The sequence below is a fragment of the Notechis scutatus genome, chromosome 2 (assembly GCF_049901735.1).
Source record: "Notechis scutatus isolate UNSWTSFEM ecotype Mainland chromosome 2, rNotScu1.2, whole genome shotgun sequence".
In the NCBI taxonomy this organism is placed as follows: Eukaryota; Metazoa; Chordata; class Lepidosauria; order Squamata; family Elapidae; genus Notechis; species Notechis scutatus.
Genome location: NC_142010.1, coordinates 5,070,853 through 5,096,576, shown reverse-complemented (window position 1 = coordinate 5,096,576; position 25,724 = coordinate 5,070,853). Strand labels below are relative to the sequence as shown.

At 42.4% G+C, this 25,724-nt stretch overlaps 1 protein-coding gene across 1 annotated transcript; it reads right to left on the bottom strand.

Moving 5' to 3' along the window:
- Positions 1–7,048: 7,048 nt before the first annotated feature.
- LOC113425260 (uncharacterized) lies at positions 7,049–22,299 on the bottom strand. The gene is made up of 5 exons (XM_026687329.2): positions 21,648–22,299; positions 19,035–19,933; positions 13,438–13,567; positions 10,282–11,460; positions 7,049–7,375 (listed from the first exon to the last, which is right to left on the bottom strand). The coding sequence occupies exons 2-4, from the start codon at positions 19,779–19,781 to the stop codon at positions 10,283–10,285; spliced, it is 2,055 nt and encodes a 684-aa protein (XP_026543114.1). The 5' UTR covers positions 19,782–19,933; positions 21,648–22,299; the 3' UTR covers positions 7,049–7,375; position 10,282.
- Between the last annotated feature and the right edge of the window lie 3,425 nt (positions 22,300–25,724).

Genomic DNA, 25,724 nt, shown 5'->3' with positions numbered 1-25,724 from the left:
GTGATGGTGGGTTGGATGAGGTAGGGTTGGATGTGGAGTTGTGGGTTGTGTGACTTACTTTTGATGCAGTCAGCATGGTAGTCAATGTACAGGTCCTTTTCTCCATTGTCTAGACGTTTTTTGAGTTCTGTGCAGAATTCACGGGAGCAGATTCTTTTCAGTATGGATAAGTCTGGTCTTGAGCGAAGTTTTTTGTGGTTGGGATTGGTTCTTGCAATGGCGTTTTTTTTTAATGAATGAATATGCGTTTGCTGGACTCATTTTTGTAAACAACTCTACAAAATTTTGGGGCCACCAAGCCATCATTGTATTTGGACTCAGGGCCATCTCTGGTTACTTCAATGATATCTTCAGGAGAGATGTTTGTTGTATTTGAGTTGCTTAGGATATTAAGAACTTTGGTGATGTCAACTGATTTGTTGGTGTCTTCAAGACCAAATAAGATGACATTTGGGGAAAGCATCCTTTCCTTTGGCGCGAAATCTGGGGGTATGGAGGGTGGGTGGGGGACCGAAAGGTTGTGTGTGTGTGTGTGTGTGTAAAAAGGCAATAATGTGAGCCTCCCTCCTTCCGAAACATTCCCCCTCATCCTACATCCGAGCTACAGATATTCGCCACTATTGCAAGCCCTTTGTACCAGGGGTCTCCACCCTTGTCAACTTTAAGACTTGTGGTTTGGAGGGGGTTGGAGTAGATGACCTACAAGGTCCCTTCCAACTCTGTCAATCTAATCCAATGCCTCCAGTGATGGAGCACCCACAACTTTTGGAAGCATCTCATTCCACTCATGAATTGTTCCATCTGTTAGGAATTAGTGCACTGCCTGGAGTTTTCCCCTGGCTTTGAAGAATTCTCTGGACAAACCTGCCGGACTCAAGAAAGATGCTAAGAAATGAAGAATGAATGAAATAAATAAAATAAAATAAAGGTTAAAATAGACTCACCTTGCCCATTCCTGTTGTAGTTCTCTGATCTCCTTGTGAGGGGTTGTGAGAACTCAATATGTGCGACTCGTGTGGAATGGAGGACATGCGTGAGTTTGCAAGATCAGGAATGGAGGTGTGTTAAAAGTCAGACCATACTTCAATAGGGAAGGGCACTTTTTTTGACTAGTATTAGCACAGCTTACTTGTTTAAGTCAATGTTTCTCAATCTTGGCCACTTTTAGACATGTAGATTTCAACCTTCAGAATTAATATGATCAGGGGGATGATAGATAACCAGAGAATAATCATACAATATTAACTGTTTTGAATGTTAACTAAATTTAACTGTAAATCAGATTACTACAGCAATTGAGCCCAAGATATATGTTGCTGAAACATTTGTTAAGTGAGTTTTCCCCATTCTTTCCTTGCCACAGTTGTTAAATGAATATTGCATTTGTTTAGTTAGTAACATGGTTGTTAAGTGAATCGGGATTCTCCAAAGATTGACCTTGCTTGTCAGAAGTTTGCAAAAGCTGATCCTATGACCCCAGGACATTGCAACCGTCATAAATATGAGCCAGTTGCCGACTTCCGGTTTGAGCTTCTTTGGCGACAGTCCGAAACCTCGCCTCTGCGAGGCTTCGATCTGTGCTCGCCGCTGGAGCGCCCCGAGCCGGCTGGTTTCGGGGCTAAGCCACCCCGTAGAGGTGGTGAAGAGGGCGGAGACTGCCTGCAGGGTTGAGGAGAGCCGCATCTCTCCTCCCCAGGTGGCCATTACTCCCTTTCCTGAAGGCGGTTGTAGCGGTGGTCAGAAATGGCCACCATAAAGAAGAACTCGACCGGAAAAGAATGTGCAGGAGGAAGATAAGAAGAAAAAGTTTTGGTTGACCGGGTCAAACAGCAAAAGCAACAAATAAGGTACCCTGGAATTGAAACTATTAAAAAAAACCAATAACATTGTTCCCTAAGAAGATTTTTAAGCTGCGAAGGAGAGAGAAAAGGGAAAAGATTTGGTTTTTTTTTCTCCTTTTCCTATACTGACAGCTAAGAGACTTAAGCAAGAAATTGGAAAAAAATCCACTTTGACATTAATAGGCATTTAATGCTGAAAATAAAAAGTCAAAGGGATAATAAAGGTTTCTGGATAATTAAAAGCTTTTGAAAACAGGAAAGGAGAGAAAAAGAATAAAAGGGCAGGATCTGGAAGGGAGGAGACTGCCTGGAATTAAAAAGAACATACAGCAAAATCTCAACAAAACTTCCAAAAGATATATTCTAACTGAAATATCGCAACAAAATCCCCAGGAAGAGAAAGTGGAAAAAGAAATAAGAAGATATAACTTGGGACTATTTGGATTACTTGATGATTTCTGGATTTTTGGTTATTGTATTTGAATGACTAAAATCAATTGGGTGGTTGTTTAAAACTGTTTAAAATGGCTCCACTTTTAGAAGAACTGAAAATGGAACTTAAAAAATACAAAGAAGATGCACAAGAAGGGAGAGGTTCTTTTGGCTTCGTATTTCAGTTTTTAGAAATGGAGATTTGGAATTATGAGAAACAAGAAATGCCTGCAGAACAAGAAGATTGCGATAAAGAAGAAGCCATCTTTAATGAACAAGTAATCTTAGATGGGGGAAAATAAAGAAAGGGGGGAAAGAGAATGGAAAGTTTAAGATTGGGAAAAACAACTCCAAAATAGAGTGAAAAATAAGTATAAAATCAGAAAGCAACAGAAGAGGGAAATGCAGAAGAGAGAATTAGAAGTAGAGAGACAAGGGAGTAAAAAGGGGAGGGAGAAGATGAGAAGGAAGAAAGAAAGGAAAAGAAGTTATAAAGGACAGAAACAAAATATAGAGAAACAGGGCCTATTTAGAGATAATGGGTGAAAATTTAATGGAAAAAGGGATTCTGCAAAGGTACATAAGATAGTATTGTTATATTAGAAACAGAAATAATTTTAGAAAATATGAAACAATGTATGATTAAAATGTTTGATAAAATAGCTATCATAATTCAGTGGAATGCTTGTCAATAAATGTAACAAAATGAATATTTAATGATTTATAAAACATATGTGAAGAGAAATAAGGGAAAATTAATTATGGAGATTATATGTATTTTTAAGGAAGTATGATATTTAATTGAAAAGAAGTGTTAAAGATGTTAAGATTTTAATGATTATTAATGATAGAACTGAATTGGAATGGAATGAGGGTTTATAATTACATATATTTATAATCTTTTTTTTAAAGAATATAGTGTGTATTATAAGAATGTACCAAGCAGAACTCGATTGGAAGTTATGTATTATGTATTATATTGAAGGTCATAACCTTAAGGTATATATTGAAGTTTAAATAAGAGTTGAATGGATGTAATTAAAAGATATAAAGGTGTCATACTCCAATTAGTAACTACAGGAGAAAATTTGTTTAATGAGAAAAGATAATATGAAATTGAAACAGAACAGACAAAGTATAAATATAATGATTTGAATTGAGATGAGATAATCAAAATAAAATTGAGAAAATTAAAAGAGGGGAAAAACTATATAGAAAATGTAGAATAGAATAAGATATGGAATAGAACACAAAAAGGAGCATGAAATTGAGTTTTGTGTCTGTATAAAGAAGTTCAACCCGGGACCATGCTATTTTAAAAAAAAATGTTTTACTTGTATTTTGTATGTGTGAAAACCCAAATAAAACTTTATTAAAAAAATAAATATGAGCCAGTTGCCAACCATCTGAATTTTGATCATGTAACTGTTATGACCCAGGGTGGGATACAAAAGCAACAAAGTCACAAAAATAGGTGAAGTCCCTTTACTTCCTTCAACTTGGCCCCCAAGGTCCAATTATCATTGACTGGAGAAAAAACTCCCCCATGAACAGTTCCGAAAAGGAATAAATTCCGTTCAAACTCAAAATACATATAAATTATAAATAGAAAAAAAACAACACAAACCACACTGAAGCAATTAATGCGACAAGGCAGGATAAGGGCTTGAAGACATCCACAGATGTCAAAATACACACTGGGAATGACACCAGAACTCAGATAAGCAATGAAAGACTAGAAGTATTTCACACTTTGCCTCCAGCACTGGGCCTTGTGCAGTTTGTCCTTTTAAACAGTCCTCCCAGCTGCAGCCCATGAAGGGGATCAGGGCCCTTTCCTCCCCTGTAGACCTCGCCATTCACGTTTCTCCCTTATCCACTCCTCCCTGCGTGCCCTAGGATGAAGAGGGGATGGGCCTGGGTCTTCCTCTGACTGCCCAGCCAGCCTGTGCCCTTCCCCAGTTTCCTCTACAACTTCCGGAACCACATTCCCACTCCCTGTCTGCTCTTCCTTCTCTCCCCCAGAGTCAGATTCTAAAAGGGGCATGACAGTAACCATGGGGATGTTGCAACGGTCACAAGTGTGAAAAACAGTCATAAGGGGATGATCATGATCATAGGAATGTTTCAAAGGTCGTAACTGTGAGAAATGGTCAGAAGTCACTTCTTTCAATGCTGTTGTAACTTTGAACAGTCACTAAATGAACTGTCGTAAGTTGAGGACTACTTGTATATCAAACATAGGCTAGCCTTGCTACTGTACTTCTATGCACACTTATCTTAGAGGAAATCTCATCTTATTCAATGTATCTTAGGTCTGATTGGCCGGGAAGAAACATAACATTGGGGGCTGAATTGTTTGCTTTGTTTTCCACTTTACCATATTCTCTCCCATCTTCAGAAATAAATGTTTGAAAGTGGTCCATTCTGTTGTCATATCAATCCTGGAGACAAATTAGATTGAGATAAAATGAAGATACTGGATCCCTTATCTCAAACATACAATTAAAATTACTTCCATATTTTAGTTGTCGTTGCTCGTTTATTGCTATTAGTTTTACAATCGAATAAAACCACTTGCAGTTAACTATTCTAAACCAATGTTTTAGACCCTTGGTAATTTTGAGATGGGTGGACTCCCAGTTATTCCTGGATGAGGAATTCTGGGAGTTTAGAGTTTACACCTCTAAAAATTGGTCAGGTTTTGACAAATTGATTTTGACATCAAGCTGCTTTAAAGGCATGGAAGTGAGAGCTAGCTGAAAAGTTGGTAAGCGTCTCTGAAATAACATTTCCCCATAAGATAAAAGTAATGTTCTCAATCTAGACAACCTGATGTGTGAACTACAACTCCCAGAATTCTCAGCGAGGTCCCACCAGCGAGCGTTGCCCAGGTTGGGAAACACTGAGATAATGAAAAGGATTAAATCTACAGAGTTGGATTTCCTAGAGAGGCCACGCCTATCAGGGAAACAGGCGCTTAAATTTGCATGGATGGATCTGTCCAGTGTTTTCTTTTGTGCTTTTGCGGGGGAGCGAGTGGGGTTTCTGGGGCAGGGGAACTTTTGGGATGCAAGTGAGTGTTAAGGTGGTACAATGACACAGTTTCAGGGTGAAGGTGAATTAATGCATCATACAAAAAGCCCTGAAGCGGAATAATAAGATTGCAATAGTTTGCAATCTGGCATCTGGAAAAGATAAAAGAAGATAAAGTTACATGCTTAACCAAATACATGAAACACTTGTGATTTCATGGCGTAAGTTGATTTCCAATTATTTGGTTTTTTGATAAAGAATAAAATTATCTATCATATTAAGGAATCTTTTAAATTCTGCCTGTGTCTTACTTTGTGCTAACCAGGATTAGAAAGAGTCCATTTTGATTTTCATTGTCCGGGGAAAAGATAGCCGTAAAGATTCGTTTTAAAATATTTTTGAAATCGTATTTTGAAGGAATCTGCCCTGTCTCTTACATTGTTTCTGTGGTATCTAACCTGATTTTAAAGGTATTCAATTTTTTAAAATTCATTTAGACACCGCTCTAATACACCTGGTGGGACCCAGAAGAAGGGCCTTCTCCGTGGTGGCTCCCTCTCTCTGGAACACCATTCCCCCAGAGATTAGACTGGCCTCCTCTCTAACACTCTTCTGGAAGGCGCTGAAGACCTGGTTCTGCCAGCAGGCCTGGGGAACACAAAGTGGGATGGAGCCCATTAAATGGCTTGTGTGGTATGTTGTTGCCAGGGTGGGGGGGCTATTGTATTATTTGATTATTTGCTTCTATTAGTTTTATTTTTTATATACAAGGTTTTTATATTCATGTAAGCTGCCTTGAGTCACCACGTGCAAGTAGGTGGCAATACAAAATTTCTAAATAAGTAAGTAAGTAAGTAAGTAAGTAAGTAAACTCCCTGTGCTTCTTATCCTAAATTATACAGATTAACAGAGTTGGAAGGGACCTTATAGGGCAGTGATGGCTAACCTTTTCAGCTTGGTGTGTCGAAAATCGGGAAAAAGTGTAGCCTTCCTCGGGTCGTGTGTCACTTCAAGATATATCAATAATTTGGTTTATGACGGACTGGGCTGGGGTGATCACACAGGGCTGTGAAACTCGTCTCCCTGGTCTCAGGGCTGCAGGTGCAGGATGTGGGGATCGGAAGGCCACCTTACAGGGCTGTGAACCTCATGGATCTCCTTCCCTCCTGTAGCGTTCCTGAGGTAATGAAACTGACAAACCTCCGTTTATGGCGGTTAAAACTGGTTCTCTGCTGCAAAGATCTTGCGGCAGCGGTGACACCACACCTCCACGCAACAAGCAGGGATTGGAGCAGAGCACAGGCAGCCTCTAAATGTGCAGGTTTTCCCCACACCAACAGGCGTGTCAGTCAAAGTGCCTCGGCGTGTCACGAGTGACACGCGTGTCATAGGTTAGCCATCACTGTTATAGGCCATGTAGTCCAACCCCCGCCCAAGCAGGAGACCCTACACCATTTCTGACAGATGGCAGTTCAGTCTCTTCTTGAAAGCTTCCACTGATGAAATTGTTAAGAATCAAGGGACAGAATTTTGCCCTGGCCATAAGGAAGAGGAGAACCAGGACACAACTCTTGGTTGTACTTTGCCTGTCCATGGATTGGAAAGTGTGTATTTTTGCCATTGGTATAAGGAGCTGCCCTATCGTTCTCAACAAAAGTGATTCCCAAATCATGGATGGGAAAAAGGGAGGAATAGTGAGTGTAGGATGTTTTAATTTCAGGAAGACGCAAAAACCCAAATCAAATTGATGGATGACTTGTATTGCTGATGTTATACAATTTCCTCCACATGGAAAAAAAAAAGCGACAGTCATAAACAGAAACACACAACAGTTCACGTAAGTGATTTACAATTCTTAGCAAAAAAAGGCTGGAAGTGTGGGATTGAGGACCAGGGCTAGATTTTGGTGGAGAGGTGGAGAATTCATTCCTCAACCCACGTGAAATGTGTTTTACAGCACATTTCCTCCATATTCCCCTTTCTGACATTCTGCTGTAACAGCGACACTCTGCTCCTACCGAAGAGGTAAATTGGTAAAGGTCTTCCTTCAGAATTAAATGATTCATCTGAAATACAAGAATGGGGGAAAAAGAGAGAGATCATTTGTTAGAAAAATGGCACTTCAGAGAGAAGGTTGCTTCTGGAGTGTGCAATATCAATTTATATTGTTTATAATTTATACGGTTCCTCGTGGCAAAACGCTTCTCAGTAAATCACCAAATCAGCACAGTCCTGTGATATGCCTTAAAATCCTGCTGCTTAGCCACAGAGTCCTCAGATCCAATTGCTGTCAGTAAGTGTGACTATCTGTAATGGCTTTTGAAATGAAATGAAATGAATTTATTGGCCAAGTGTGATTAGACACATAAGGTGTTTGTCTTGGTGCGTATGCTCTCAGTGTACATAAAAAGAAAAGGTACATTCATCAAGAATCATAAGGTACAACACTTAATACAGTCATAGGGTACAAATAATCAAATCATACTAGGAAACAGTCCATATGAATCGTAACAAAGTTACAGTCATACAGTCACAAGTGGGAGTGGATGGGTGATAGGAGTGATGAGAAGATTAACAGTAATAGTAGTGCAGACTTTGCAAATAGTTGGACAGTGTTGAGGGAATTATTTGTTTGGCAGAGTGATGGCGTTCAGGAAAAAACTGTCCTTGTGTCTAGTTGTTCTGGTGTGCAGTGCTCTATAGTGTTGTTTTGAGGGAAGGAGTTGAAACAATTTATGTCCAGGATGTGAGGGGTCTGTAAATATTTTCACAGCCCTCTTTCTGACTCATGCAGTATATTCAATGGAAGGCAGGTTGGTAGCAATTGTTTTTTTTTCTGCAGTCCTAATTACTCTTTGAAGCCTGTGTCTGTCTTGTTGGGTTGCAGAACCAAACCAGATGGTTATAGTGGTGCAGATGACAGGCTCAATAATTCCTCTGTAGAACTGTATCAGCAGCTCCTTTGTGGCTCCTGATCCATAGATTCAGTCTACAGCACAACTTCGCAACATGCAACCTGAGGTTTATGGAGATTCTCAATCATTCTGGTCATGGTTGTCCTAAAAGTGCTTTTCCAAAAGGCAACTGGACTTTCTTGTTTTTTCCCTTGAAACCATTTCACTTCTCATCCAAGAAGCTTCTGAAGAACTGAAGAAGCATCTGGGATGAGAAGCAAAACGTTTTCAAGGAAAAAACTAAGAAAGCCTAGTTGCCTTTTGGAAAAGCACCTTTGGGATGCAATTTGATGGTATAACCACCGGATATCGTCCTAGAATGCCCATTATTAAACTTGAAAAATTATTTTGGAACTTTGTTATTATATATGTTGACAGCAGCAAGACTATGATATGCGCAAAAATGAAAGGACACTTTGGTTCCTACCATGGACAAATGGTTGCAGAAGTTGATGGGAGTTGCCTGAAATGACAATATTGACTATTTTGATTAAAGAAATGAACATAAGTACTTTTGTTTCCACATGAAGACTGCTTCTATCTTTGTGCTTGAAGTGGAAAAGAAAGCAGCTTTGATTTTGGGCTTTACTGAGTAGATTGATAGATCTTTATAGAAATGGCTTACTCATATTTTTATGAAAAAACAAAAAGTTGTGATTTGATGTTAATGCCTTATTTTACTCCAACAGAGAAAGCTGGAAGTCAATGTTTCTTTTTCTTTCCCCCCTTATCCTTCCTCACTTCTCTTCCCCTTCCTCCTCTCCACTGTTTTCCGATTTATTTTTGTATTCTGTATCTTATTATATTTTATAACTCAATGAAAATGTTAAACACACACACACAAAAATTAAACTTGAAAAATTGCCTATGGTCCATGTGAGCACTAACACTGGCATGAGTTTTGTGTTCCTGTATGAGATTCTGCAAAATTTCAGACAAGGGTATGATGTTTTCCTGAGAGATCACCAGTCTGACAGACTTATCAATTTTGGGGGACTTAGAATAGAGTAACAGAGTTGGAAGGGACCTTGGAGGTCCTCTAGTCCAACCCCCGGCCTAGGCAGGAAACCCTACACCACTTCAGACAAAGGATTATCCAACATCTTTTTAAAAACTTCCAGGGTTGGAGCATTTACAACTTCTGGAGGCAAGTTGTTCCACTGATGAATTGTTCTAACTGTCAGGAAATTTCTCCTTAATTCTAGATTGCTTCTCTCCTTGATTAGTTTCCACCCATTGCTTCTTGTCCTGCCTTCAGGTGCTTTGGAGAATAGCTTGACTCCTTCTTCTTTGTGGCAGCCCCTGAGATATTGGAAGACTGCTATCATGTCACCCCTAGTCCTTCTTTTCATTAAACTGGACATACCCAGTTCCTGCAACCATTTTGAACTTTGGCGTTGCAGAAGACCCCAGAGACTACCATGGACAGCCAAGAAAACATATTGATGGATCATTGAACGAATCGGCCCAGGCTTTTCACTCAAGGCACAAAGGATTGGGCCTTCCTGCAACCGTTCTTCATATCTTTTAGCCTCCTTTCCCCTGATTAACTTTGCTACTCTTCTCTGCACTCTCTCTAAGAGTCGAGTCTCAACATCTTTCGACATCAAATCACACCACCATGTTGATTTTTGTCATTCGACAGTGGGAAAATATTGTGGAACCCCATAGAGTTCTTGAATCATCTCGGCTGGGCCCGCCTCCAGGGGTGGGATTCTCGCGGTTCGGGCGAACCCCTTGTCCTGACGATCAGCTGGCTCCAAACTGGTTCGGATGAGCATGTGGGCCCACCTACCTGCCTCTGCTCTTTCCTGTGCTTTATGTCTTTTTGTTAGAGCACAGCTGATTCACGCGGCAGAGCCGTTTGCCGCAGCTCAGCTGTTTTCTTCAGCTGCAGTTGAAGGTAAGTATTAGCGTTTTTAAACGCGGAGCATGAACGCAGAGTGGGCGCTCACCAAACCGATTGTTATACCGGTTGAATCGCACCCTTGCCCGCCTCTCAGACCCAACAGACCTACCTCAGAGGGTTGTGATGAACAGCGTGGGCACGAAAACTGCTGCAGGGGGATGCAGACCTGCTGTGGCCAGACCTTCTGGCATTTCCTTCTTCTGCCCGTGGATTCTCTGGTGGCTCACGAGGTGCGTCCTCCGACTAAATCTCTTCTCACAGTCGGGGCAACCGTACGGTCTTTCTCCCGTGTGGACCCTCTGATGGCTGATCAAGTTGGTGCTTCGGTTAAATTTCTTCCCGCAGTCCCCGCATTCGTAGGGTTTCTCCCCCGTGTGGATTTTCTGGTGCATTTTCAAGCCCGACTGACGGGAAAAGTTCTCGCCGCAATCGGAGCAGGTGTACAGCTCCCCGGCCGTATGGATTCTCCGGTGCCGGAGAAGGTGCTTGTTCCGGCTGAAGCTTTCACCACACTCAGAGCACTTGAACATTTTCTCGCCCATGTGGTTCTTCTGGTGCCGGATGTACGTGGACCGATCGCAGAAGCTTTTGCTGCACAGCAAGCACACATAGGGCTTTTCACCCGTGTGGCTCCTCTTGTGAGTGACGAGATGGTGGCTTTGGTTGAAACTCTTCCCGCACTCCGTGCACTTGTAGGGTTTGTCGCCAGTGTGGAGGCGTTCGTGGCGCACCAGGCTGTATTTGTCGCAGAACTGCTTGCTGCAGGAGGCGCAGTGGTAGGGCTTCTCCCCCGTGTGCATGTGCTGATGGGAAACCAAGCTGGAACTACGGCTGAAGGTCTTCCCGCAATCCGAGCACTGGAAGGGCTTCACCCCGGTGTGGATTTTGCTGTGGTTGTTGAGGTGCGAACTGCGGCGGAAGTGTTTCCCGCACTCTGAGCATTCATAGGGTTTCTCCCGGCCATGGACTCGAATGTGCACGATGAAGCCGGCTCTGGAAATAAAGGCCTTCCCGCAATCGGAGCATTCAAACAGCTCCTTGCCGGTGTGGGCCTGGAGATGCTTGTTGAGACTATGGAACAGCTTGTCACTTGGTTGCTTCCCTTTGGGGATCGGCTGCCTGAGGATGGTTGTGTAGAGGTCTCTCCTCTTCAATGCAACAGGATCGGTCTCTGGCTCTTCTGGCTGTTCTTTGGTTGGCTTGTTCGGATTGGAGACAGGTTCTTTTAAATCCTGGACGTTTTCTCTCTCTGTCATCATCTCCTGGTGGTCTCTTTGCCCTTCGTCATCTGCCAAATGCAAGGAAGGTGTCAACTTGTAAAACATTCCTATGCCTGTCTCCAAGTTGCCATAAGAAAGAGGGAGTGGGAGAGAGAAACCCTGAAGGAGCATATGGCAAATGAACCCAGAAGCACATTCCTAGCTTTTCTCACAACGATTGTAACTGAGGTAATTCTGGGTGCAAAAATCCTCTATTGGAGAGCGTGACTGATGACACCCAGGCCATGAACGTGTTTTGTTGGACAATCTGAATTATGATACACTCAGAGGGGTGAGGGGAATTACGTATAGGTGACTGTAAATTACGTATCTCAGATTCGGCTTCATACAGGTCATGCCAGTATGTCGTTCCTAATAAATCCTGTGGAAGTTTTTTGAAGTTTGGCTGGAGGCTTACGATTTAATTAGGGCGATCGCTGGAATCCTGACAGAAGGGTCTTCAAGGATGGGGGATTGGAAGTTTTGCAAAAGAACCCATTTTTTGCTGGGGGAAGAAAAAGGGGAACCTCAGAAGCAGGCCAGTGAAAATACAGATAGTCCTCGAATTATGACCAATCACTTAGTGACCGTTTGAATTTACAATGGAGACCCCAAAAGTTACTTACGACCCAGTTCCAAAGTTCCAATGGCTGCCCCTTTCCCCTGCAGTCACGTGACCACATTTTGGGCACTAGGCAACTAGTGTTTACTTCTGTTTTTTTTTTACAAAAATGCCCTAGAGTGAATAGTGAGCTCACTTAATGACCACTGGAAAAGAGATCATAAAAATGAATCCAATTAGACATAACCACTTTACAACTATTGTGACCTATTACCTTAATGGGCAGGATCTATTATGGTCATAAGTTGAGGATTATCTCTCCTGCCAATGGTCACTCAACTGCCAAGTAGGGTGAGATATGGAAAGGTGGAGCAGAATGCCTCAGATTAACAGCACCTCCTGCCACAACTTTTTATTATTCTAGCCAAGACTGAATTTTCTTTTGTCTCACCATTGTTTGGGTTGTGGCTCCTCCTTCTACCCCTCAAGGTTAGTCCTTCTTCCCATTATTGGTAGTCCTCAACTTATGACCATTATTGAGCCCCAAATTTCCGTCACTAGGCAAGACAGCTAAGGGAGTTTTGCCCTCTTTTACGACCTCTCTGGCCACAGTTGTTAAGTGAATCATTACAGTCATCTCATGGTTGTTAAGCGAATCTGGCTTCCCCATTGCTTGTCAGAAGGTTACAAAAGATGATCACGTAACCCTGGGACATTGTAAGTGTCATAAATACGAGTCAGTGGCCAAATGTCCAAGTTATGATCATGGGAACTTGGGGATGCTGCAACAGTCCTAAGTGCGAAAAATGGTCATAAGTCACCCTTGTAACTTCGAACAGTCACTAAATGAATGCTTGTAAGTTGGAGGCTACCTGTACCTTTTTGGGAATTTGAGGCCTTTCACATGCTGCTGAACTACAATTCCCAGAAGTCCTCACTCTCAGCCAAGTTGTCTAGGACTGCTGAGAGGAGAGGTTCAGCAACATTCTGAAGGCCAAAACTTCTTTGCGTTTGTAGTTCTCATGTTATGAGGACAAAGGGGGACTTGGAATGGCCACTGCTGAACAACACAGTTGTAAAGCATGATCTCACATCACCACCTTTCTTAGCGATGGCAGTTTTGGCAGTCCTAAACAAGGACCGTGAAGGTTGTTAAGGATCTCATGTGATCCCAGCCTCCGACTTCCCTCCGACTTCCCCATTGACTCTGCTTGTGGGAAGCCTCTTCTTTTCCTGTGTTATCCTTTGTATGGATAACCCCCGCTTTCTCAAATCAAGTGACATAATTCAAATTCTTCAGTCACAGTATGGAGGCTGATGCTGCAAAGGCTGCCCCCTAGTGGTGAAATTCCACCATGAACAAAATGGAGGGCGCTAAAGCTTCCACGGCTGAGAGCAAAAAGACAGCTGGGAGTTGTAGTCTGCCAACAAAGGAACCCCTTACCTGTCATGCAGGCATTCCCATCCTCCTCTTGCTTGACCTCCTTGCTCAGCTGCCTGAGGGTAACATCCAGAGAAGTTCCTTTTCCTTCGGGGAAATCCGCTGCTGCCTCCTCTTCCTTCATCCCTGTCATCTGGAACAAAAGAGGAATTTTAATCCATAACCATGGGTAGAGAAAATGGCCATCTTTTTGAGATAGATACTTCCTACACCCCCTTTGCCTCTTTGGGGAGGAGGGAGGGTAGCTGGGCACGTTTCCAAACAAAGCAGGGCAGCCTCCCAAACCCACCCCATCATTATTTTCTAAGAAGACAGGAGAAGACCCAATGAACTGAAATAACAATGGCAATTAGTAAGAGCGCTTAGACTTATATTTCGATTTTGTTAGGGATTTGAACTCGGGACCTTCTGAACGCAGAAAGGGGCGATAACTGACAAGGGTCTAAGAAAGAAAGCCTGTAATCTAGTACAAGCAGTCCTGAACTTATGACCACAACCAAGACCCAAAATGGTGTTTGCTAAGCAAGACTCTTAAAGCGATTATTGCTCCATGTTACGACCTTTCTTGCCATGGTGGTTCAGGGAACAGCACTAGCACTTAGACTTATATACCGCTTCATAAGGCTTTATAGCCTTCTCCGAGCGGTTTACACAGTCAGCCTATTGCAGTGGTGGCTAACCTTTTTTGGGCTCCTGTGTCAAAAATTGTGCATGTGCTTTCATGCTTACGCTTGTGTGCCAGCACCCAGAGGGCAATGCATGCACCCCCCCCCCAATCATCCCCCCCTCCCCCTTACCTGCACTGTACCTCCCAGCTGATTTTCGGCCCGTTTGAGGCCTTTTTTGCCCTCCCAGAGGCTTGAGGAAAGCTTCTGCAGGCTTTGCAGGCTGAAAAATGGGCCTGTTTCATCACTTCCGGTATTTCCGGAAATACAGGAAGTGCTGAAATGGGCCTATTTTTCACCCTGCAAAGGCTTTCCTCAAGCCTCTGGGAGGCCGAAAATCAACTGTGAGGCGCATGCATGCGCAGTGAGGTAAAAGTTTGCCTGCAGCTCGCGTGCCAGCACAAATGGCTGTGCATGCCAGCTGTGGCACGCGTGCCACAGGTTCGCCATCAAGGGCCTATTGCCTCCCAACAATCTGGGTCCTCATTTGACCGACCTCGGAAGGATGGAAGGTCTGAGTCAACCTTGAATCGGTCAGGATTGAGGGAATTGAACTGCTGGCAATTGTCAGAATTATCCTGCAATTCTGCATTTTAGCCACTTGCCACCACGGGTCCACGTTGGCAGGGAAGTCAAAGTACAGGTAGTCCTTGACTTACAACAGTTCATTTAGTGACCATTTCAAAGTTACAATGGCAATGGAAAAAGGGACTTCTGACCGATTTTCACAATTGTGACCTTTGCAGCATCTCCATGATCATGTGATCAAAAATCAGATGCTTGGCAACTGGTTCATATTTATGACGGTTGTTGTGTCCCGAGGTCACATGATCCCCTTTTGCAACCTTCCGACAAGCAAAGTCAAAGGGGAAGTCAGATTCAGTTAAGAACCGGGTTGCTAACTTATCAATGGCAGTGATTCACTTAACAACCGAGGCAAGAAAGGTCATAAAATGGGGCAAAACTCACTTAACAAATGTCTCACTTAACACCAGAAATTTTGGGTGTCTACAGCATTATGATCGTAAGTCAAGGACTACCTGTAGTTCTCAACGTATGACCACAATTGAGCCCAAAATTTATCTTGCTAACCAAGACAGTGGTTAATTGAGTTTTGCCCCATTTTACGTTGTTTCTTGCCAAACCTGTTAAATGAATCATTGCCGTTGTTAAATTAGAACACAGTTGTTAAGTGAAATGCTTGTCAGAAGGTCCCAAACTGTGATCACATGACCCTGAAACACTGATATCAACCAGGGTGGATTTCATTTAAATCACTATAAAAAGGCTTGATTTAAATCAACTTAAGAGCAGCTATTATGTCTGCTGTGAAATTGTCTGAGTTCATCAATGCATAAACTACGTATATTATTAATGTATCCTAAACTGAAAATGATCTTTAGTTAGATTTTTACTCCAAAAGCATTTTATTAAAATAAATTTGATTTTTTAAAAAACCTGATTTAAATAAAAAAATCTGATTTAAATAAAAAAATCTGATTTAAATAAAATGATTTTTAAATTAAAAAAAAACCATTGATTTTTATCCACTCTGGTATCAACCCATTGCCAAGCATCTGAATTTTGATCATGTGTAACATTGTGAAAAATAATCGTAAGTCTTTCCCCCCAATGCCCTCATAACTTCTGTCATTGAATGAGTGGTTGTAAATCGACAATCTACCTGTAGCTTTCTGTTGGGCATTAGGAAGAATTGCCTAAGGGTAAAAGAAGTACAGGTAGTCCTCAGGTTACGACCACAATTGAGCCCAAAATTGATGTTGCTAACTGAAACATTTGCCGTATTCCAGGGTAGATAAAAATCGATTTTAATTTTTTTAAAAAAAAACCCCAGCTTTATTAAATTAAAATAGGATTTTTTTTATTTAAATAGGATTTTGTTGATTTTTATCAAATTTATTTTAATAAAATGCTTTTGGAGTAAAAAACTAGCTAAATGTAGTTTTCTATTTAAGGTACATTAATAATTTACTTTATTCAGCATGAAATGGAGCTTAGTTATGTAGCAAAATTCTGCAATGTTGGGACCGTCAGTGAGTCAACAGCGGATGAGAGGAGGAGCTGCTGTGGGACAGAGATGACAGCTGCTCTTTAAAAATTATGATTTAAATCCAGTTGATTTAAATCAAGCCTTTTTACTAGTGATTTCAATCGTGATTTCAATTGGCTTGATTTAAATCAAATCCACCCTGCTGTATTCTGGCAGCCATTTTGGATGTTCCTTTGATGTACTGTATGGCAAGACTTGTTTTTGTGTGGTGGTTGGCTGTGTATTTTGTCGGGGTTTGGATGACAAGGATCGTATTGTGAAATTAAATTGTGTATTATATAGCTAATGCACTCCTAAGTTGCATTAACAGAAGGATACAATCAAGATCAAGTGAGGTACTAATATCACTCTATAAAGCCTTAATAATACCACACCCAGAGTACTGCATCCAGTTTTGGTCACATTATAAAAAAGATGTTCAGACTGTAGAAAAAGTACAGAGAAGAGCAACCAGGATGATGAGGGGACTGGAGACTAAAACATATGAAGAACAGTTACAGGAACTGGGCCTGGGCCTGGCTAGTCTAGGGAAGAAAAGAACCAGGGGAGACATGATAGCAGTCTTCCAATATTTGAGGGGCTGCCACAGAGAGGAAGGGGGTCAAGCTATTTTCTAAAGCACCCGAAGGCCAGACAAGGAATAATGGATGGAAACTGAACAAGGAGAGATTTAACCTGGAAATAAGGAGAAACTTTCTGACAAGGAGAACCATCAACCCATGGAACAACTTTGCCTTCGGAAGTTGTGGGAGCTTCATCACTTGAGACTTTCAAGAAGAGATTGGACTCCCATCTGTTAGAAATGGTGTAGGGTCTCCTGCTTGGGCAGGGGGTTGGACTAGATGACCTACAAGGTCTCTTCCAACTCTGATTATCTGTTATATTACGTGTTATGTTTTATTATATGAAATAATACGTTCCACACATCAAAGGAACGTCTGAAATGGCTGCCAGAATACTGCAACCCTCTAGGAATAAAGGATAGCTCACAAACCCACATTTACACTCAGAAAAGAGCTACAGAAAGTCAAAGACAAAATACAGAAGGAAGACAACAGCAACATATAGTATATACAAAACCAATTGCAACGATTGTAAGCGATTCTGTGTGGGGCAAACAGGAAGGCAATTGATAACAAGGGTTCATGAACATCAACTGGCATTTCAACAGCACCATCAAAAATCCCTGATCTCGAACCACACTGATCCTAAATAAGCACCAGTTTGATTGGGAAGGAACAAAAATCACTGGCCATGCCAGCACTCGCCACACACGTGAATTTATTGAAGCCTGGTATTTCTACCAAAGGAGCAATTAACAAACATATTGATCTAGAGCCAGCATATGTATACGTAAGAAACCCAAACTATTCGAACGACCGATCAACAAGAGCAACCAATCAGCTGCTCAGAATTTAAATTGAGCTCCAAAAGAACAACCGATCAAACGACCAAACTGTCACACGAGACACTGATAAGCTAAGGAGAATAGGACAAGAAAATCCTGATGTTACCTAATCTGGTAACAAAACGTTCAAAAACTTAAAAATAAATAAAATAAATTCCCCCCCCCCTTTTTTTTTCTTTTTAGTCAGGTCAAAGAATTGGAAAGAATACAATGAATGTTGTAAATAAAAAGGGTGAAAGTTCCCCAAGATTACTTAGGTGCATATAGAAATACACATTATTTCCATGGCAAGGAAGATAAAGCAGGCGTGGTTAAATTGATTATTGTATTCAAAAAGAGGTACATTCGTTTTCATTTGGATATCCCTTCTGGCATTGGTGCTTGTGGAGGAAAAAAATATATGAAACTCTGACTTGGGTTTTGTTGATGAGAAAGATTTGACGTTATAGGAATGGCTAGTTAAGCAAAAAGTTGTGGTTGGAGTGTGTTCATCTTGTACTGTGCTAAGAAGAGTTGAAAGTCAATGCCCCTTTCCTTTCTTTTTTCTCTTTCTCCTTGTATCTCACACCCCCTTTTCCCCACTCCCTTTCCCTCCCTTAATTTTCTATTTTTTTCTTCTCTTCTTTGTATTTTATATAATAAAAAATTAAATAAAAACTGGGGGGGGGGGGGAACTAAATTGAAACAAGTTTGGAGAGTAAATCAGTGTCAATATCTATCTATCTATCTATCTATCTATCTATCTATCTATCCATCCATCCATCCATCCATCCATCCATCCATCCATCCATCCATCCAGCCAGCCAGCCACTTACCTACCTACCTATCTCATCTCTCTATTTAATTATCTCTCTAATTTATTGGCCACCCATTATACCACAAGTAAGCAAAATTGGCAGCAAATCACTGCCAACCCCCCTCTCTCTCCCTCCCTCCCTCTCTTTCTCTCTCTCTCTCTCTCTCTCTCTGCAAAAGGGGATCACATGACCCTGGGACATAGCAACGGTCATAAGTATGAACCAGTTGCCGAGCATCTCAATTTTGATCAAATGATCCTAGGGATGCTCCCTCTTTCTCTCTCACAGCAGGCTAACAAGTCTGTCTGGCAGGGAGATGAATAGTTGTCTGCCACACCTAGTTATCTCTGCCTCCTGCCTTTTATCCTCAGAGCTTCGCTAGCAGTGGTGGCTCTTCGGTCCCAAGGATCAGCCCATAGATTTCCACTGGTCTCCTCTCCTCTGCCTTCTGAGCATCCATGCGTCAGGCACTGGACCCAGCTGTTCCTCCTCTTCCTCATCCGCTACCTCCAGACCTGGGGACTGTTGATGCCCCATCTGAGAGTCCAGGCTCTGCCTCTGCTTTTATCTCTGACAGGCTCCATTCCCTCTTCCCCCTCGGAGCCTCCTCCTCCTCCTCTGATCCTCTGCTGCTCAGCATCTCCAGAAGTAACCCTCACCTGCTGATCTGGCTTCTCATGCTGCCTTAGGAGGAAACTCTCTGCCAAGGCTATTGCATGCAAGCAGCTCTCAGAATCCTGTTCCCGGATCCAGCTCAGCATCTCCAGGGGCAGGATGGCCAGGAACTGCTCCAAGATCACCAACTCCAGCATCTCCTCCTTGGTGCGCCTCTCGGGCATCAGCCACCGGTGGCAAAGTTTCCGAAGTTGACAGTAGGCCTCCCACGGGCCCTCAGCCTCCCTGTAACTGAACTGCCGGAAATGCTGGCGTTGACATTCGGAATTGCCAGCTTCGAGCCCTTCGGTTTGCTCCTCGCTTCCCCCACTCGGCATCCTGAAGTCTCTGCTGTCCGGTGTAACTTTGGGGACCTTCCCTGCCTTATCCCAGTCAGACATAGGCCCTGCTCCTTCCAAAATGGATGGAGAAGCCTTGGGTCCATGCTGCAGCATCCCCTCCGGCAACTCGGAGAGCCCCTGGCCCCGAGGAAGAGATGGGGATGTGTCGAGAAAGTTGCACTGTTGTGCTTCCCACTGTTGTGGCTCCAAACTCTCGTCATCTTCCTGTTTAATGTGCTGAAGTGGGCGGCACAACCCTCTTGATATGGCCTCGGTATGCCCAGCCAGGTGGGCCTGCCTCTCAGGCTCCACGTCCTGCTTTTCCATCTTGATTTCTGGCTTCGTGTCCAGGTCAAAGATGACTCTCTGAAACCCCGAGGCTGAAATCTCCACCTCCCGCTCCAAAGACATGATCTTTTTCCCTGGATGAATCTAATTCACTTCTAAGCCGCCATTTCTTCCCTCAGGTGCAGAGGAAAACATCCAGTATTGGGATCTTGCTTCCCCGAGGCAAATTGATGGGGGGCTTCTCATGCTTCTCATCTCCCCCCAAGATCAATTCCCTAAAAAAAATAAGAAATAGAAAGATTCATGAGGACAGGAATACTCAAACAGGGAGCCTCCAGGTGTTCTAAGTTTCAGTTCCCATTGTTTCCAACCAGCAGAGCTAATGGCAAGGGGTCACATAGGGTGTAGTCCCTAAAATCGCACAGAATAATGTGCTCCTGGTTTAAAGTTAGTGTTTGGCCTGTATGTGGCTAAAAGGGCAGAAACATGCTGCACTGGGATGAAGCCCTGAAGTCTGGCACTCCAAACACATCATGGACAAATTTTGCTTAAGAATTGTGGCGAAAAGGTTGTAAAATTGAGCACAACACACTTGGACAACCGCTTTGTTTACTAAGAGAAATTCAGGTTTCACTTGTGAACATTCATGCTATCAATAGCTGGCTTCAGATTGTCACTTGCTAGCGGGACTCTATGGGTCAAGAGCCAGCCAACTTTCCCCCCCAATCTGCCCTCCCTTACAGGATTGTGGTTGTGGCTCATCCAAATTGAACCATTCCCAGTTGGAGTGGGACAATTCGCCACCACCAACTTGCCATGAGCCAACTCACCACGGCCAACTCGCTGTGGGACAACTCTGTGTGGGACAATTTAACAATTCTATTTAATGATTTAAAATAAATAAGAAAATTATTTTAAGTTTTGCCATTCACATTTCATTCTGTCCCTCCTTTTGCATCCTTTAATGGCTCCATTCCACTATTTCTTTGATATTAGTGTAACTCTTGCCCTGCGGCGAGTTGGCTGTGGCGAGTTGGCAGCCGAGAACTGTCATAGGCCAATTTCTCACTTCCCAGAGGGAGAAAAAACACACACAATGTAATTGCAACAGACATTGCAATTCTAAACTGCTTATATTAAAAAAGTACAGAGAAGAGCAACCAGGATGATAGGGGACTAGAGGCTAAAACATATGAAGTACGATTACAGGAACTGGGCATGGCTAGTCTAGTGAAGAGAAGGACCAGGGGAGACATGATAGCAGTCTTCTAATATTTGAGGGGCTGCCACACAGAGAGGAAGGAGTCAAGCTATTTTCCAAAGCACCTGAAGGCGAGACAAGGAATAATGGATGGAGACTGATCAAGTAGACATTCAACCTAGAAATAAGGGGACAGTGAGAACAATCACCCAATGGAACAGCTTGCCTTCAGAAGTTGTGGGTGCTTCAATAGTGGAAGCTTTCAAGAAGAGACTGGACTGCCACCTGTCAGAAATGGTGTAGGGCAGGGGTGTCCAACCTTGGTAACCTTAAGGCTGGAGGACTTCAACTCCCAGAATTCCCCAGCCAGCTTTGCTGGCTGGTGAATTCTGGGAGTTGAAGTTCTCCAGCCTTAAGGTTACCAAGGTTGGACACCCTGGTGTAGGGTCTTCCTGTTTGGATAAGGGGTTGGACTAGATCACCTGCAAGTTTCTTTCAACTACTCTACTCTACTCTACTCTACTCTACTCTACTCTACTCTACTCTACTCTACTCTACTCTACTCTGGCTTGCATTTGAATTAAAGATGCATTTACTTATCTGTTTAGCTTCCATTTCAATAGTTTCCCCCTGATCCTTGATTTATGCAATGAAAACCAATTAACAGCGCCCCTTCACTCATTGGCAGTCTTGTGCACGCAGTCAAAGGCCGTTTGGAGGGGTGCTGCGTATACCCACCCCTCTTCATTTGGCGTTTCCTATAGCTCCCGCCTCGCCCCTTCACTTACAGATCCCGAGTAAGGCCCGAGAGATCTTCCTTGCAATGGGAATTCCGGCCTCGAATAAAGGCGCGCTTGTGGAATAAGGCCCCCTCCACCCCAAATTTTATTTCTAATTCATCTTAGATTTGCAGGCTAATCCGCTTGCAAATTTGCCGAAGAACGGCGGGTTCAACAGAAAGAAGCTCCCGCCCCCCCGTCTCTTTCCCCCCGCGGCCACACCTCTCTAGCAAACTAATCTGAATTTTAACCCTTCAAAAACCGGAGCTCCTTGCCTCTAATTTTGCCTTAGATGTGGTTTTTCAGAGGATCGGTGGCTCCGAGCAGCCGCTCGCCTCGCCGATAAAAATATATTTGTTTTTCGATTGTACTAAGGGCATTGGTGAAGTGTTCCCTGGTTTATTTTTCCTTTTGCCCTTTTTATGCAAGCTGCATCAGCTACTCAAAAGTTAGAATGGAATAGAATTGGAATGGAACTGAAATGGAGTGGAATAAATTGGAATGGAACTGGAATGGAACAGAACAGAAAACTATTGTCACTTTAAATGTACACTAATCAGCATACATTAAAACAAAATTTCGTTGCATTCAGTTCTCAAAATATAACCATTACGCATATACCCACATACACGTACATATATGACAAAGAAACATCACAGTCCATCTCGGATGTTTCCATATACATGGCAAAATAAAAGAACCCAAGTTTGCAAGATGGATGGCATAGGGAACAAGCTGTTACAGAATCTACTGGTCCTGCTATAAATACTTGGAAACCTCCTTCCAAAAGGGAGCAACAGAAACAAGATTCAAGGTTCAATACAATGATTCCTGGTCTGGTGTGAAAATCTATGGGATTCAGTGGGAGGCTGTGCTTTTTAGATCCTTCCTGTGAAAGTAAAAAAGCAGAGGGTAGCAGAGATTCCTATTTTTAAAGAACCCAACTGTGTAAAAAAAAAAACTTTAAAATGTGAGGACCAACTCCCAGAATTCCCTATCTAGTCAAGCTGGCTGGGGAATTCTGGGAGGTGAAGTCCACACATTTTAAAGTTGCTAAGTTTGAAAAATTGGTGTAATTATTACAGTGGACTACAGATTGTGAACCATTCAGAGGGATAGTTGGGGGTGAGAATTGAGGAAAAAAGAGGGATATAAAAGTCCCTTACTTTTATCTATTTCTCATGTGTCAGTTTTACATTCTGCCATTTTCTTTGAGTTTAGGAGATGTATATAGACCAAGGGTCTTCAAACTTGGCAAGCTTAAGACTTGTGGAGCTAACATGACTGGAAGAGGAATTCTGGGAGTTGAAGTCCACAAATATTAAAGCTGTCAAGTTTGAAAACCCCTGATTACTCATGTAATTAGAAGTGAAAGTATTGGGGCTTCTGTGCCACTTTAGCTTAAAAAAATGTTCAACCTACGATCACAATTGAATCCAAAATGTCTATTGCTAAGGAAAGCAATTATTAAGTAGGTTTGCCTCATTTTACGGCCTTTCTTGCCAGAGTTGTTCAGTGAATCCCTGCAGTTGTTAAGTTAATAACACCGTGCTTAAATGGCTTCCCCATTGACTTTGCTTGTCAGAAGGTTGCAAAAGCTGATCACATGACCCTGGGACACTGAAACCATCATAAATATGAGTCAGTTGACAAGCATCTGAATTTTGATCACCTGACCATTGGGATGCCCAACAGTTGTAAGTGTGAAAAGCGGTCATAAGTTACTTTTTTTCAGTCTCTTGTAACTTCGAATGGTCACTAAACAAACAGTTGATAAGTTGAGGACTATCTGTAAATGGAGCAAATCCCACTCCCTTCTAGCACTGAAGATGTTACCTAGCTAGGTAATAAAATGTTTTCAAGAAAATAACCAATGTCAGTGATCACCAAAGACCCCTCAGAATTAAGGGGTTAATGTGAAAGTCCTCTGGGGCCAAGCTCTATAAGCTTATGAAGGCAAGCCTGACATCTCCAGCCATTTTGTTGTTGTTGATTTGATTTTTTTACCCCTTTGAAAAAGTGTTGACTGCTGGCAACTGGCTGAACCTACAGTTTCTTTGCAAGATTTTGGAAGTGGTTTGCCTTTGCTGCCTTCTCCCTAGAAAGTCAGTGCCTAACCCCTCCTAAAAGAATGAAATATCTTGAAGAATATTAAAAAAGGCAGAATATTATATTTCCCCAAAGGGAGAAATGGAGAAACATGTTTTTTTAGAGGCAGAAAGCAAACCCCACTTTCCTTAGTAGCCCATGGAAGATGTCAGCACTAAAGAGATAAAAAGCTTATTGAAAAAGGAAGGCAAGTATCTAGATAGCTCTATTCATAGGCAAAGCAAATACTGCAGGCAGAAATCCATTCAGGACAGGATATTTTGAAACTCCCTGCGGCAAAGTCTGAACAAAGGCAGAATGGTAGGATTAGACCTCACTCAAGATCCAACACAGGACAAAGCCATTAAGACACAATAGGAATTGCTCAACAATCTTTCAGAGCAGTCCAAACTTCAACCAAACTTAGCTCAGAGAAGACCTGGGATTTGCATTTCTTCTTTTGCCTATAGAGCCAGCTACGATCCCTACATAACCCCATAGGAATCAGACAACAGCCAATAGAATACATGTTCTTCCACAGGAACAGGAAGTTCAAGTGCATAGCCCAAAGAAGGTATAAAAACCATCCACTCTCAACTCCATTTGGTCAGCTGCCCAGAACCACAAACCCATATGGTTCTGCTTCATCAATAGACCATCTTTCCAATCAGCCTCCGTGTTTCCAGTATCTTTCTCCCGGCTTGGAATCGATCCAGGTGGATATTTCTTCCCACACTAGGACTGTGAGAGAGCAACTGTTCCAAAGTCACACAGCTGGCTTTGCGGCTCAGTTGGGATTAGAACTCACAATCTCCTGGTGCCTTCACCACTACACCAAACCAGCTCTCTTCCCCCAGCATCATAGCCATATTAACAAAGTGGCCATTTGCAAAATAGTCCTGCTTTGATGAAATAATATGCTGGTTTTAGATTAGGGCATGGATGTCCATGAAGGACAAATAGTGACATGTAAATCATTCTGCATTGTGCAAAAGACACATATTACGTTCTTGACAAATGGTGCAAAGGACACAACGGATTCTGCCATTTTCACAGTGGGGTCATAAGATGCACAACGTTTAGACGACCTTGTGGCTTATAACAGACACTGGTCAATGTAACATGGCTTCTGCCTTATGAAAACTGCTAATGGGTTGGGGGACTAATTCTGTCAAGGGGTTAAAAACCATGTACAGAAAGCCTCACCTTTCCGACGCGAAGGCGAAGACAAATATTGTGTTTGAGTTTGAAGTGTGATTGCAAATGTGACTACAGGTAAGTCTTTGACAGTTCACTTAGTGAACTGTTCAAAGTTCGAAGTTACAACAGCATTGAAAAAAGTGACTTATGACCATTTTTCACACTTACAACCGTTGCTGCATCCTCATGGTCACATGATCAAAATCCGGACGCTTGGCAACTGACTCATATTTATGACGGTTGCAGAGTCCTAGGGTCATTTGATCCCCTCTTGCAAATTTCTCACGAGCAAAGTCAACAGGAAACCAGCTTTGCTTAACAACTGTGTTAGTGATTTAACAACTGCAGTGATTCACTTAATAACGGTGGCAAGAAAGGTCGTAAAACGGAGTAAAATTCATTTAAGAAATTTCTTACTTAGCCTCGTGATTTTGGGGCTCAGCTGTGGTCGTAAGCCAAGGACTACCTGTATAAAGTATTTGAAATACCCCTTTGGGCACCCAATTATGAAATCTCTTTAATGTATTCGTTATCAAAATCTTAAAAGATTTCAGCCATCTTGGGCTGTTATATTATTTTCTTAAAATACTACTCCGTAATTGCCATTTAGGATCCTTTGGCCATTGTGGTGCTGACATTTGGGGTAATGACACTGTCATATATTTATTTTCAAATTTATATAGCTGCCCATCTCACAAACAAGCGAATTCCCATGGGAGATTTCCATGAATGTGAAGAAATGTCAAAAAACCCCTTCCTGATTCTCACAGCATGTAGACCTAAACCGGTCCTTGTCCT

Bases quoted from the DNA above. Each gene is read 5' to 3' on its own strand.
- LOC113425260 (XM_026687329.2), bottom strand. From the start codon at position 19,781: ATGTCTTTGGAGCGGGAGGTGGAGATTTCAGCCTCGGGGTTTCAGAGA. The intron at 13,568-19,034 runs GTGAGGGTTACT...CTTTTGTTCCAG, and splicing joins ATGAGAAGCCAGATCAGCAG to ATGACAGGGATGAAGGAAGA. The intron at 11,461-13,437 runs GTAAGGGGTTCC...TGCATTTGGCAG, and splicing joins TGGGAATGCCTGCATGACAG to ATGACGAAGGGCAAAGAGAC.